Source organism: Hyla sarda, chromosome 9 (genome assembly GCF_029499605.1).
Source record: "Hyla sarda isolate aHylSar1 chromosome 9, aHylSar1.hap1, whole genome shotgun sequence".
NCBI classification, from domain to species: domain Eukaryota; kingdom Metazoa; phylum Chordata; class Amphibia; order Anura; family Hylidae; genus Hyla; species Hyla sarda.
This window is the reverse complement of record NC_079197.1, coordinates 14,550,262-14,565,270: the sequence shown is the minus strand read 5'-3', so window position 1 is coordinate 14,565,270 and position 15,009 is coordinate 14,550,262. Positions and strand designations below refer to the sequence as shown.

The window sequence follows — 15,009 nt, the reverse complement described above, 5'->3', positions numbered from 1 at the left end:
ACTAGACCAGTGGTCTCCAAACTGTGGCCCTTAAATGTTTGCAGAACTACCACTCCCAGCATGCCCGGACAGCCGTTGGCTGTCCGGGCATGCTGGGAGTGGTAGTTTTGCAACACCTGGAAGGCCACAGATTGGAGACCACTGTACTAGATGATCATCGACTCAACAACAAAGATCTCTTCTTTCCAAAATCTAACAAAAACAAACAAACAAACAAAACAGTTAAATAATATTCTATTTTGCAATGATTATTTTTGTGCCAAAATACATGTTTAAGGAACTGATCAGATAGTGATCAGTGGGAAGCTAACTGACTTTTTTTTTTGGGGGGGGGGGGGGGTTTGTTCCCTTCTCTTTTCTATAAAAGTGCGAGCTGGCCACAGCGATTGGTCGAGTGATTGGATGAGCAGTCAGCGCCCTAGAGTTATAAAACTGTTGTTCACTACCTTTCTGTCAGACAAGTTGTAATAGGTAACACTGAAGATTAGTTATTTTTGTTTTGTTTTTGTCATGAGAAACAGTTTAAAACCCAACATGGGTTAATATTGATGCGTCTATGTCCGGCACACACAGCAGTGTGTCAGGTTAAAAATTAGTGTTAAAAAACCAGTAGGCAAAAAAAAATAATAATAATAAGATGGCAGCCTGTAGTCCGAGGTCCGTCCATGGCTCTCCGAGAGCACAAGATAAGTTGGTGACTAATGTTTTAAATTTAGCCTTCTATGTGCAAGACTCCATCTTGGCTCCGCGGACAATGTCTTCGTTTTCCAGTTTTGAGTAGAGTAAAGTATGCGCTGCTTCTCCTCTTTTGTAAAACTTGTGGCTTGTAGGGTCTTCGGGGGGAGGACTGTCTTGGTTTGGCACTTTTTATTTATGTTGCTGACTGGTGACTTCATTCAAAAGACATTAGATTGGTGGGGGCCTATGGGAGAGAAGCACAGACATCATTAATCCCTATAGACAAAACAGTACAGTACAGTCCAATCTGCAGGTATCATGTTATAGAGCAGGAGGAGCTGAGCAGATAATATATACAATACAGTACAATCTGCAGGTATCATGTTATAGAGCAGGAGGAGCTGAGCAGATGATATATATACAATACAGTACAATCTGCAGGTATCATGTTATAGAGCAGGAGGAGCTGAGCAGATGATATTTACAATACAGTACAATCTGCAGGTAACATGTTATTGAGCAGGAGGAGCTGAGCAGATGATATATACAATACAGTACAATCTGCAGGGATCATGTTATAGAGCAGGAGGAGCTGAGCAGATGATATATACAATACAGTACAATCTGCAGGGATCATGTTATAGAGCAGGAGGAGCTGAGCAGATGATATATACAATACAGTACAATCTGCAGGTATCATGTTATAGGGCAGGAGGAGCTGAGCAGATATATACAATACAGTACAATCTGCAGGCATCATGTTATAGGGCAGGAGGAGCAGAGCAGATGATATTTACAATACAGTATAATCTGCAGGGATCATGTTATAGAGCAGGAGGAGCTGAGCAGATGATATACACAATACAGTACAATCTTCAGGTATCATTTTATAGAGCAGGAGGAGCTGAGCAGATGATCTATACAATACAGTACAATCTGCAGGTAACATGATATAGAGCAGGAGGAGCTGAACAGATAATATATACAAAACAGTACAATCTGCAGGTATCATGTTATAGAGCAGGAGGAGCTGAGCAGATGATATATATACAATACAGTACAATCTGCAGGTAACATGTTATAGAGCAGGAGGAGCTGAACAGATGATATATACAATACAGTACAATCTGCAGGTATCATGTTATAGAGCAGGAGGAGCTGAGCAGATGATATATACAATACAGTACAATCTGCAGGTATCATGTTATAGAGCAGGAGGAGCTGAGCAGATGATATATATACAATACAGTACAATCTGCAGGGATCATGTTATAGAGTAGGAGAAGCTGAGCAGATGATCTATACAATACAGTACAATCTGCAGGGAACATGTTATAGAGCAGGAGGAGCTGAGCAGATGATATATACAATACAGTACAAGCTGCAGGTATCATGTTATAGAGCAGGAGGAGCTGAGTAGATGATATATACAATACAGTACAATCTGCAGGGATCATGTTATAGAGCGGGAGGAGCTGAGCAGATGATATATACAATACAGTACAATCTGCAGGTATCGTGTTATAGAGCAGGAGGAGCTGAGCAGATGATATATACAATACAATCTGCAGGTATCATGTTATAGAGCAGGAGGAGCTGAGCAGATGATATATACAATACAGTACAATCTGCAGGGAACATGTTATAGAGCAGGAGGAGCTCAGCAGATGATATATACAATACAGTACAATCTGCAGGTATCATGTTATAGAGCAGGAGGAGCTGAGCAGATGATATATACAATACAGTACAATCTGCAGGTAACATGTTATAGAGCAGGAGGAGCTGAGCAGATGATATATACAATACAGTACAATCTGCAGGTAACATGTTATAGAGCAGGAGGAGCTGAGCAGATGATATATATATATACAATACAGTACAATCTGCAGGTATCATGTTATAGAGCAGGAGGAGCTGAGCAGATGATTTATACAATACAGTACAATCTGCAGGTATCATGTTATAGAGCAGGAGGAGCTGAGCAGATATATATATATAATACAGTACAATCTGCAGGTATCATGTTATAGAGCAGGAGGAGCTGAGCAGATGTTATATACATTAATGCAGTTCATCGTGCAGGATCACATTGCATGTTAGCACGTGGCATCTTCCCTCCTTGTGTTCATTTATGTGGTTACTTTAAGGGGAGATGCCCTTACTGGGATTCTGGGAAGTTGATGCACGTTATCGGGTATTTTAGGAAGATCTGCTGGCAGTTATAGATATTGAGAACCCCTTGGTTTCCCGGCAGCATGTTGTTTCCTGTACCTTCTGTGGTTCTCAGAACACAAGTAAAGTGTTCACTTTCCACCGCCGGATCCAGCTTGTTGTCTTCCACTGTCTTGTATGCTCCATGCAAAATTTAATTTGCCACTTTGTCCGTGTTTCTATTTTTTATAGAGAATGCCCTAATGTTATTTTCTGTCTGCCGTCTGTAAGAGTTTTTTTTTTTATCTTTTTTTTAATGGCACACAAGAGGGACAGATAATGACCCCAAATATACTGAAATAGCAGCTAATGGACCAGTGGAAAAAAAAAAGACGCTTAAAATGAATCCTCTGGAAAAGCAATTTGTTACCCAAAGCAATGCATTGGGTCAGCTATTCTGCTAAAAACAGGGGTCTCCAACCTGTCTCTGGGCATGCTGGGAGTTTTAGTTTTGCAACGGGTTAGCTCTAAACTAAAACATTACAAGTAGATGTCAGGCAGTAGTCTTCAAACTGTGGACCTCTACATGTTGCAAAACTACAACTCCCAGCAAGCCCGGACAGCAGTTGGCTGTCTGGGATTTCTGGGAGTTGTAGTTTTGTAACCTGTAGAGATCCACAGTTTGGAGACTACTCTCTTACATCTACTTGTAATGTTTTCCCAACGAGGGTGCCTTCAGTTATTGCAAAACTACAACTCCCAGCATAATGGGCATGCTGGAAGTTGCAGTTCTGCAATAGCTGGAGGTCCACAATTTGGAGACCCCTAATTTAAGGAAAGCAGAGTGCTAACCAACATGTCCAAAATTGCAGCTTCCACAGGAACGTTCATACAGCTTTCCCATATTCCTGAATGGCCAGGGTATGTAGTAAAGAGAATGTGTGGTAAGTGAGAGTTCCTGCGTACCGGTAGGATCCTCCTTGTGGGATAGTCCCTTGTCGCCTCTTCCTTCTATAATTTTATGTGTTTGGTGTATATAATTTGTATATAATTTATATATGTAAAGTACTTCCAGGACCTTAGGTCACATGACTACTAAACCTACTGTTAGGTTAAGCTTAAGGACCTTCCAGGTCACATGAGTGGGTCACATGATGTACCACAATGCTTTGTGAAAGGACTGACAGATGGTGGGAACCAATAAGCTATGAGCCTGCCCCTTGTCATATAAGGGCGTTGTATCCAATGATCGCTCTCTTCGCTCCATGCTCTCTTGGGTTCCGGACTGGCAGAGAGTTCAATTAAACGCTCAATTAAATTAAACTCAATCCTAAATCTACGTGACTACTGTACCTAAAACCAAACCCTAAATTCAGTGGAACAGTGTAAAGCAAGCCTCAGAGCTTATACCCTACAAGGTCCCAACCAACTGTGAGGTCCTCTGTAAAGCCTGTTACTACTGTTAACCTGCATAAAAGTTGCAGTAAAGTTATCTTCAGTTTACTAAACCTCCAGAGGAACCCGCACCCTGGCATCACGACAGTTAAGGATTAATCTAACACCCTTTCATCACTGCACAGCTACACCCTTCCTACCCTACATCCCCAAAAGCTCACCACAAATGCATCACTAGATAAGCAGGCGGATTGCTGTGTGACAAGCAGGAGGTAATGGTGGCCGTTACAACATCTAAGTTTTTTAAAAAGAGAAGTTCTTTCCCAAGAGCAAACATCTGGTTCCCACAAGACTGATCACAAGACACATATATTGGTTTTACACTGCACATTGTGACAACTGCAAACAGAAGGTTATCGCCCTGGGAAGGTTATTTTATTCTTTCTTTTAATTGTGATAATTTGACCTGTAGCCACAAAACAGATCCAATGAGGAAATCCATGATTTCTCAACGCAAAATGGGTGTTGGCTTCATTACTCTTTGCACAGTATCTTTGCTTTATGCTTTTCAACGGTACCTGCACCCCCATTAACGGTAGTACAGCATACACTCTTGAGCTGCCATCTAAGGCCCCTTTCACACTATACATTCATCCATTTTAAAGATCCGTTATAATGTTCTGTTATGAAAACCCTGAAAATTGGCCGTTAAAGGGCCGTTACAAAATCCCATTATAGTCTATGGGATTTTGATATTATCCGTTTTAACCCGTCATAGCCCGTTATTAATCACAGACGTTATTTTGTGACAGGAGAAAGAACGGTAAAAATAGTACATGCACTATTTCTCCCGTCACAAAATAACTTCTGTTATTAATAACGGGTGGAGGCCTTAGCACACCCCGAATTAACTAAAACCTTTGCTAGTAAGCTATCGTATGTTATAGCTCAGAGATCTTAAAACGTTGCTCAAAGGCAGCCACGGCTGAAGTGGCCTCTTAATGAAGGCGGTACTCTGGGGAACACACGTTATCCCCTATTCACAGGATAGATGATGAGTGTGTAATCGCAGGGGGTTCGACCACTGGGACCCCAGCGATCTCCTGTACGTGGCCTGACTCACCCTTAAACTTAAGCTCTCCAGGCCCCCTCCTTCAAAGACGAGCAGGAGTGATGGCCCACTTCACCAGCCAATCACCAGCTGAGACAAGGTCCCTTCTCAGCCAGTGAATGGCTGAGTGGGTCGTCACACCTGCTCGTCTCCAAAGGAGGGGGCTGGAGCGGTCCAGGGACAAATGAGTAGCCAGGCCCCATGCAGAAGATCATAGGGGTCCCATTGGTCAGACCCCCAGTGATCAGACAATTATCCCCTATCCAATGTTCCCCAAAATACCCCTTTAATCTGAACATAACACCAGCTGGATTTTATTAGAGACCAGCGTGTAAATTCCCTCTCTATGTGTAAGCCAACCTTAATGTATAATCTGCAGTTTAATGTCCATTGGCTGCAAATTTCTTGTGGAAAAAAATCTGCCATGCATGGACTGACACTTAAAGCTGTAGAGCAGCACGGAGTCTTCAGATGACCAGACACGCCTTCCTGGGTATATATATATATATATATATATATATATATATAGCAGGGTTCTGTCTATTTGATCAGTATTCAGTCGTACTGTATTTTTCTCACTGAAGCTGCTGACACTTTCCACAAACTATAAAAACGTAGCAATTCCCGTCATTGGCCTGAGAGGCCCATCCAGACCTGTGAGCTCATTTCTTCCTGCAGCTTTATAATAACTCAGTATTGTTGGATGAAATGAAGGTAGTCTCTGACTTCACTGATCTTCTGACTCCTAGTGAGTATCGTACAAAAATTGGGGTGTCTTCTACTATAATGAATGAAGTTCCTGAGCCTGTGTCCCCACAACAATTACTACCTTGTGCTGTGGCAGGAAACAGACCTCATAGCAACCTCATCTCTCTGTCACATAACTGATCACAATGAAAGCTGTATCCTCATCAGGGGCCACAAGGCCTGGAGGTCACATGATAACACTGAGCTGTCAGGGCAGGATCCAATAGCATACATATAATAAAGGCAGCCCATGTGGCTGTTATGGGGGGGCTCATTCCTTATTTTAAAGAAGAGAGACTGCAAAAGAGCTGGCACTGCCCTTCCAATTAATTATTCCAGACATTTGCTCCTTAAGGTTCAAACATCTGTGTTGCTTTTTTTTTTTTTTGATTCAAAAGCATATAATTCAGGAAATAGAAGGATGCACTCACCCGGAATACTTACTAGAAGGAATCTTTATTCACAAACAGCTTAAAAACATACAGCGGGTGAAGAAGAGAGCGGTCGCTCCTCTGCTTCTACCCACTGTATGTTTTTAAGCTGTTTGTGAATAAAGATTCCTTCCAATAAGGATTCCGGGTGAGTGCATCCTTCTATTTCCTGAACTATATGCTATTGCCTATCTACTATCGGGTTGCACCTCTGTGAAGTTCCACGGGGAAAATAAGCTGGTGTCTATTATTCGAGCAGGTGTTGGATTGGGCAGCAGTGCCGGACTCTTTTGTTCTTATCTGTGAATTGGATTCAACATCAAAAACATGTTTTGAGAAGCTTGCACCTTTATCTGATGCCAATCTGGTGAAGAGGCAAGTTCACCAAAATGCGTTTTGCAGTCTCTCTTCATTGGTTTCACTACAGGATTAGATTGTTCCTCTTCCTGTAGGCTAGCTGCATCATTCCAGGAGAGTCCCCCGATAATATGGGTATTATGGGCATAAGCTTGTGCTCTAAGGTGAGGAGCCAATTATCTGTGCACCGGTAAGAAGCATCTAACCCTGAGATAATACACAATGTGTCACCTTTTGGTCTCCCTTTTTCCCCACTATACACTTATTGTTAATAGGGTGTCAAAATATTTTGTGATCTGAGTAGGCGCCTCCTATGTGTCAGGAGGGAGAACCGAAAGCACTGAGGAGTTGCCAGCAGTGCTAATAAAAAAAAAAACCTGGATAATTCCTTTAACGGGAATCCACTCCACACAAGCCCTGCATATTAAATAAGGTGTAATAAATCAACCCAAAAATCATTAAAGGGGTTATCAATCACCTAAAAAGTATTCCCTTGTGATCGCCACATGGGGCCCTGGCTCACTCACTACATGGAGCAATAGACAGCCCACGCTCTATGTATTGGCTGTGGGAACACCAGAGATACCTGAGTGCATGAAGTGTGTGCCGTCTACCACTCCATGTAGTGGGGAGAGGTGGGGCCCCATTCTGGAGATCACGTGGATAGGGCATAAGTTGTTAAGTGCTGGAGAACCTCTTTAATTCAGATACTCCAAACAAGGATCAAGTTTCCCTGTCTTAGGTGATTAGCAATGCAGTGATGTCAACCAGCACCAGAAGGGGGCCACATTTTACACACTGATCCCTCTGGCTGGAAGTGTTGGGACAGGAGGACTCCAATGAAGGTATTTTTTTGGGGGGCTGGGGTGTCTAACCCCTGATTTTGTCTGTGTTTTGTTCCTTAATTGCTCTCACCTTGTCTGTGCCCCTATTTTGTATTTGTCTTGGCATGTTGTTCACTGTCTGATTCCCTGTTTTTTGTGTTGGGGTTTGGTGTGCCTCTTGATGCTGCCCCCTCTCCCGTACTGATTGATGTTGCACTTTCATCTCATGTGATGCTCCGGCCTTATATTTCATTAGGTTTGCTGACATGTTTCTGTCTATTGTCTGAGGGATGATCTATTATAATGCACTGTATAGTTTCTAACATGATTTTATTATTGTTTAATTTGCTGTAAAGGATGGACAATGAGATGTGGGGGAGTTTCTGTGTGGTTGGGATGGGTTTTCTGGGTTCATGTTTTTCTTTGTTTTCGTATGATATATGTTTTATAAAAAAACATTTAGTAAAAAATTTCGGATAAAAAAAAAAAAAAGGAAGTGCTGGGAGATAATCTCTAATAATATGATGAAGGAATAGTAATAAAAGGCGTCTGATGTAGATAGTATTTCTCCTAAAGGGGTACTCCACCTTAAACAATTCCTACTTGTTACAAAGGTCCCTTGACATTACGTCTATCACAAAATGATCTTCTGCTCAGACCCCCCCAGAGATCAGCTGGAATCTGTAGGGAAATCTAGTGTTATTGAAATTCTCTGCAGCACCACAACAGAGAAATGAAGTATTACACAATACCAATTTTAATTATTGGATTGTCTTTGTAGTACAGGGCAAGGTAGGTCCTCCTGAGCGAGAGACGCTCTTTGTAGCTGCTGTCTGCTATGGCCAATAGATAAGGATCTTGAACAGAGGGACCAGCTTCTATAAACACAGAATTTTCAATAATGTTGGATGATGTTAAGGGGTTGTCCAGTTATATATAAATATATAAGTTATATTCACAGCCATGAGTAACATATTGTGGGATTCGTATGAAGTGATTAATCTTACCAGCTGCTCCGTGTCACTCACCGGCGGCCTGTTGCTTTTACATGCGTCGTCCAAGTGTTTGTGCCATAAAATTGCATGGAAACGGGAGCCGGTCTGGAATTTGTAAACATTTCCTGAACAAGAAAAATAATGTTATTTATGTTTTTTCTTCTAAGAAAAAATTTCTCTCTTCTGATTAGATTAACTACCGTTACTGTCATTTGTACAAACTTTTGACATGCCGTCCGGGCAACAGTTCCATTAAAGTTACATCCGACTGCCGCTCACTTCAATTGGATATAACTCACAGTCATAGCAGGTCCGAGGATTGAGACCCGATGCAATCTCAACTTTTGCCCTGTCTGGACGACATGTCATAAGTTGTTACAAATAATGGTAATGTTTAGGGATCTCCGTATGACAAGTGTGGTGTCCCAGTACCGGAGTGGGTCCTGTCAGGTAAACATTGCTTTAGGTGCCTGTGCTAAGCCCTGCTGCTCAGGAAATACCTTAATATTCATTAAGGTCTTTGTCTGTTCATTTATAATGTTTTGCGCTATATGTTTAATAAATGTAAAGGATATATCTGTTAGGAGGTATGATGCAGAGTACCCATGTGACCCTGATTGCCCAATAGGAGACCCCCTAGCTAGGCCATGTATAGTATAGGGGGGAGAAGTTATTCAGTGTTAAGTTAGGTTAGATGTTGGAGAGTGTGTGTGGAGTGCAGAGCTGTAGTGTGGAGAGGAGTAAGCAGGAGTGTGAGGTGATTCAAATAAAGCCTAATGAAAATCTTCAAACAAGCGACCACGTCATTCTGCAGGCGTTCCCCGCCCAGGAGGAGTTGAAAATTCCTAGCTGTGGGTACAAGAATCGGTGAGCCGATGGGCCACACAGTGCTAGTCCGGGATAGATACAGTAATAAGCCTCTGGCAGATGAATCCCAAGGACTAGTTCATACCGTGGCAGTGTAGCTTTAATTGGACACTATCAGAACCCTACTCAGCGTAGAAGGCATCAAAACTAAGTATAAAGTCCAAAGTCTGCAACAAGTAAAGTTAAGTAGTGTAAAACACTACAAGTTACAGCAAGTCTACAGGGCTCCCAACATCTCCTCTACTCTAACCTACGCTGTAAGGATTGTAACAACAACTCCTGCATCAGTTAAGACAGTTATCCGTAACCTGGCATTGATGTATTCATTATCCCGTGCCTGGCCCAGTAGAAGCTGTCGAATCCTCGGACCGTGTAGGTTAACAGTTCCCTGGCGTCACGTAGTGATACATCTAACCACCTTGGGTCACGCACCACAGTCTAATTCCCTGTGGCTGCAACACAAGGCCCACTGTTTGTGCCCCTAGGACACTGTTAACCAACCAGTTTACCTCTAGCTGTTGCAAAACTATAAATCCCAGGATGCCCGAATAGAATTTGGCCTGGCATTTTCAATGACTCATACCTGTGCACTAAGGGGTAAACATACTGTACAGCCATCATGTGCTTTTATCAGCTACAGCACAGTCTGTCCCCATAGCGATACTCTGTCAACATTTCCCCTAAATTACATCAAAGCCTGGACTTTTCCTTCACACCTGTAGCTTGCGGCCAGTCTACCCAGCATAATTTCACTTTTAACTTCCATATTAATACTTTTCTGCAGATTTCCCGGGCTGCTGAAAACAATGCCAAATTTATGAAGCATTCACTTAGCAAACATTAACTTCTTCCCGAGGTGAAATACCTAATGTCTACATCAGTTCCTGCAGGCACAGGACTTTGGCAGGCATACAGATAATACTCACCTTTATCAGGGTTGTTGAGCTGGAATATATTGGGGTGTTCGGGGTCATCAGGTAGAACCACCATCCATCCTAATATAGACACTTTCTTACTAGGTGTAGACTTGTACTGAAAAGAACAAACAAGGAGCAATGAATGAGAAGATTGCCCAACATGGACAAAGCATAAAAATTTTTGGGCATGTAAATCTCCTTTGTAATTTCTGACTTTTTATTCCACCATTTTGGAATTCCCTAGCGGCCCTCCTCCAGATGCCATAAGATCACCAGTGACAGAGCTGCATGACTGGAATAAGGGAGATCTAGGCCTTGCCTATAAGACTTCCTATACAAGCTGGCAGTCTCCACAAGGAGAATCACTACCCCAAAAAAGACTCCCTCTCCCCTCCTTGGCAGGTCAAAAAAACTTTTGGGGTAGTGTAGGGCATTCTAAATTTTATTGTTTGACCCCACACTTCCGTTAGATGTATCTGATGAAAACAACAAGCAGTACTGGTAGCCATTCCAGTGCTCATAAATGTTACCCAGCTAACTACCTAGTATCACCTAAATCCCCTCTAGATACTTTACCATAACAAAACTGATATTTCTTTTATCCTCGATAAGTGGGGAGGAGTATGGAAACAACTAGAATGTGAAAACGAAAACCTATTATACCTTTAATATGATTATAACTACTATCTCGTGCTGCAATTGTTATAATTTGTTATAGTTAATTTGTTATTATTTATTTCTATACTGTCCTGCTCTATTAACATACAAATTTAGTTACTGTTCAAATTTTATTCTTACTTAACAGGATGAGACATTGTTCATTGTAGTTTTCGAAACTTGATATATTGCTTTTCTATTAATGCTATTACTTAATCTATGATGTATTATTTCATTATACACTGTACTGTTTATTGCAAAACTCAATAAAAAATATATATAAAAAAAAAATAAACGCTACCCAGCTCTCTCCAGGCTCAGAACATCATAGGCTATGATTCAGACACACCAAACTGCCACAGTCCTACAGCTAGCACAGGAAAAGCTCCATATTCCAATGCAATTCACTATAAGGCTATGTGTTCACACAGTGTAAAATGTGCGGAATATCCACCACGGACGGACATTGTGCACGTTTGCACAATCCGGTGAGCGCTAGGACTGCTCGGAAATGTGCCATCTCTGAGCGAAATCTGCAGAAAGAATAGATATGTCCATTCTATCTGCAGATGCCGGCATCACGATTTCCGCGGCAGAAACATGTGCTGCAGAAATTCCACCGTGTGATCAGTGTAGCAGAATCCCATTGAAATTGCTGTAGCGGAATGTCTGTGTGGAATATTCTGGCGGAATTCTTCACAGACATTCCACTGTGTGAACATAGCTTAAGGGTACGTTCAAGTGGCAGGATATACATATCAGCAGCATATTAACTTCAGTGGGATCTGCTGCAGATTTTCTGCTGCGCAAAAACCCGCCACGGCTGAAATGCAAGCCCTGCCACTTCCACTGCTTAAACATGAAGAGACACCTTTCTAATGTAAATGTGCTAACAGTTCCCTGGTACACTGGAGGTGGACCACTTCCTTCTCCTGCTGTAGCCCCGCCTCTCAGCAGCCATGTGACGGTCCCACCAAGACACAGTGCATGCGCAAAATCTCACATCGGCCTTGGCTCCAAGTCACATATAGTTGAGGGAGGACAGGTTAACACTTGGGAGTTTTCTGTTCCACAAAAATGTGCAACTTTTTAATGCTTTTTCACCAGGCTCATCAGGGTTTTTTGTTTTGTAGGTGGGGCTCAGTAGAAAGTAGGTGTGGCCTCCCATGGCCTGGTACATTTATTTATACTTTATACCAAATGCTGGCAGTAATACTCACATTTTTTCTTTCAACTCCTCTTAAAGACTTGGCCCCAAAGTAGAGAAGTGTTGATCCTGTGAGTGTCACCCAATACCGCGTCCATGAGGAGAGCTAAGACAAAAATAGAAAATGTAAAGGATAACAAAAAAATTTGTAGACATCCTATGATGTATTGTCTTGTGGGGCATAGTCAAAGTATATTCATATACAGCTAAAAGGACACCAGCAGTATTACTAAGAAGGATTCATTTGTGAGGATGTCTATGGAATCTGTTGACTATTTTGATCAATGTCTTCCAGACAGTGCACCTTCAGCTGTTGCAAAACTACAACTCCCAGCATGCCCGGACAGCCTTTGGCTGTCCGGGCATGCTGGGAGTTGTAGTTTTGCAACAGCTGGAGGCACACTGGTTGGAAGACACTGATTTAGAGATATGATCAGACCAGAGACAGTTTTCAGGATGTATAAGAGGTATTACGCCTAAATCTAAAAGGAATCTGCTTTTAGTGCTTTCTACATTTCTCTAGTCGTTCTCTCTGAGATGTGGACGTGTCCCATAATATAACTGCAATTTTAGATCCAAATACTTCACGCACAGTAGTTGTGTAGGACAGATGCCCCCTGGTGGCTGTCTTGTGGTAACACAACGTCTAGTTATTCTGTGTTAAGGGTGCCATCTAGTGGTTGTTTTCAACCATTCACTGCACTTACTAAGCATTTACAGTACTATGTAATTCATAAGCAACATTATCAAGGAGACTTCAATGACAGGTGAGATGTAGGACTATGTTCACATCATGTCTGTGCTATGTTGGGCATATGCACCAGGAAAACTCACAAATGGCAATCATATCCATAGAACCAATGAATTCTGTACAGGCCAAAAGTTTGTCCTTCTGGCTTACACTTGGCATAAAATACAACCATACACTGGAGGTATACATTGACATGAAGTGTGAACAGAGCCGTCCATGACTACTATATAAAGGAAGCATTTCTATGACTTACCGTGGGTTTTTTCCCTTCTTTAAGTAAAGTTTTCCTTCTGAGGGGTCCCTCCATAGAAATGACTCCAGATGAACTTCCCAGAATGCAGCTGAACGCACCCGATGGCCTGTACCAAGTGATAGGAAGGAGGGATCTTTTATATATCCTAAACTAGACATCTCTATATCAACTGTAAATAAATGTGTAGGCAGAGGCCTGTCCTCAGATATAATGAACCATTTTGTGTATGTGGCTGATGAAATCTAGTGGACCCCCAGTCATATACCTGACATCTAGTGCACCCCCAGTCATATACCTGACATCTAGTGGACTCCCAGTTATATACCTGACATCTAGTGGACCCCCAGTCATATACCTGACATCTAGTGGACTCCCAGTCATATACCTGACATCTAGTGCACCCCCAGTCATATACCTGACATCTAGTGCACCCCCAGTCATATACCTGACATCTAGAGAACCCCCAGTCATATACCTGACATCTAGTGCACCCCCAGTCATATACCTGACATCTAGTGGACCCCCAGTCATATACCTGACATCTAGTGGACCCCCAGTCATATACCTGACATCTAGTGGACCCCCAGTCATATACCTGACATCTAGTGGACCCCCAGTCATATACCTGACATCTAGTGGACCCCCAGTCATATACCTGACATCTAGTGCACCCCCAGTCATATACCTGACATCTAGTGGACCCCCAGTCATATACCTGACATCTAGTGGACCCCCAGTCATATACCTGACATCTAGTGGACTCCCAGTCATATACCTGACATCTAGTGGACCCCCAGTCATATACCTGACATCTAGTGCACCCCCAGTCATATACCTGACATCTATTGGACCCCCAGTCATATACCTGACATCTAGTGGACCCCCAGTAATATACCTGACATCTAGTGGACCCCCAGTCATATACCTGACATCTAGTGGACCCCCAGTCATATACCTGACATCTAGTGGACCCCAAGTCATATACCTGACATCTAGTGGACCCCCAGTCATGTACCTGACATCTAGTGGAACCCCAGTCATATACCTGACATCTACTGGCCCCCCCAGTCATATACCTGACATCTAGTGGACCCCCAGTCATATACCTGACATCTAGTGGACCCCCAGTCATATACCTGACATCTAGTGGACCCCCAGTCATGTACCTGACATCTAGTGGAACCCCAGTCATATACCTGACATCTAGTGGACCCCCAGTCATATACCTGACATCTAGTGGACCCCCAGTCATATACCTGACATCTAGTGGACCCCCAGTCATATACCTGACATCTAGTGGACCCCCAGTAATATACCTGACATCTAGTGGACCCCCAGTCATGTACCTGACATCTAGTGGACCCCCAGTCATGTACCTGACATCTAGTGGACCCCCAGTCATATACCTGACATCTAGTGGACCCCCCAGTCATATACCTGACATCTAGTGGACCCCCAGTCATATACCTGACATCTAGTGGACCCCCAGTCATATACCTGACATCTAGTGGACCCCCAGTCATATACCTGACATCTAGTGGTCCCCCAGTAATATACCTGACATCTAGTGGACCCCCAGTTATATACCTGACATCTAGTGGACCCCCAGTCATATACCTGACATCTAGTGGACCCCAAGTCATATACCTGACATTTAGTGGACCC

At 42.7% G+C, this 15,009-nt stretch overlaps 1 protein-coding gene across 7 annotated transcripts in view; it reads right to left on the bottom strand.

The window, feature by feature from the left end:
- Positions 1-330: 330 nt before the first annotated feature.
- The window catches only part of RALGPS1 (Ral GEF with PH domain and SH3 binding motif 1), a 409,196-nt gene continuing 394,517 nt past the window's right edge, over positions 331-15,009 (bottom strand). For 5 of the 7 annotated variants that reach the window (XM_056538115.1, XM_056538118.1, XM_056538119.1 and 2 more), the window contains 5 exons: positions 13,345-13,450; positions 12,354-12,446; positions 10,486-10,591; positions 8,705-8,817; positions 331-922 (listed from right to left, as the gene is read on the bottom strand). In XM_056538115.1, coding sequence (XP_056394090.1) covers positions 893-922; positions 8,705-8,817; positions 10,486-10,591; positions 12,354-12,446; positions 13,345-13,450 — 448 coding nt within the window. In that variant the 3' untranslated portion in view covers positions 331-892. Of the gene's footprint in view, positions 923-8,436; positions 8,576-8,704; positions 8,818-10,485; positions 10,592-12,353; positions 12,447-13,344; positions 13,451-15,009 lie in introns of those variants that run through there. The other 2 variants (XM_056538117.1, XM_056538116.1) reach the window with 2 other exon arrangements.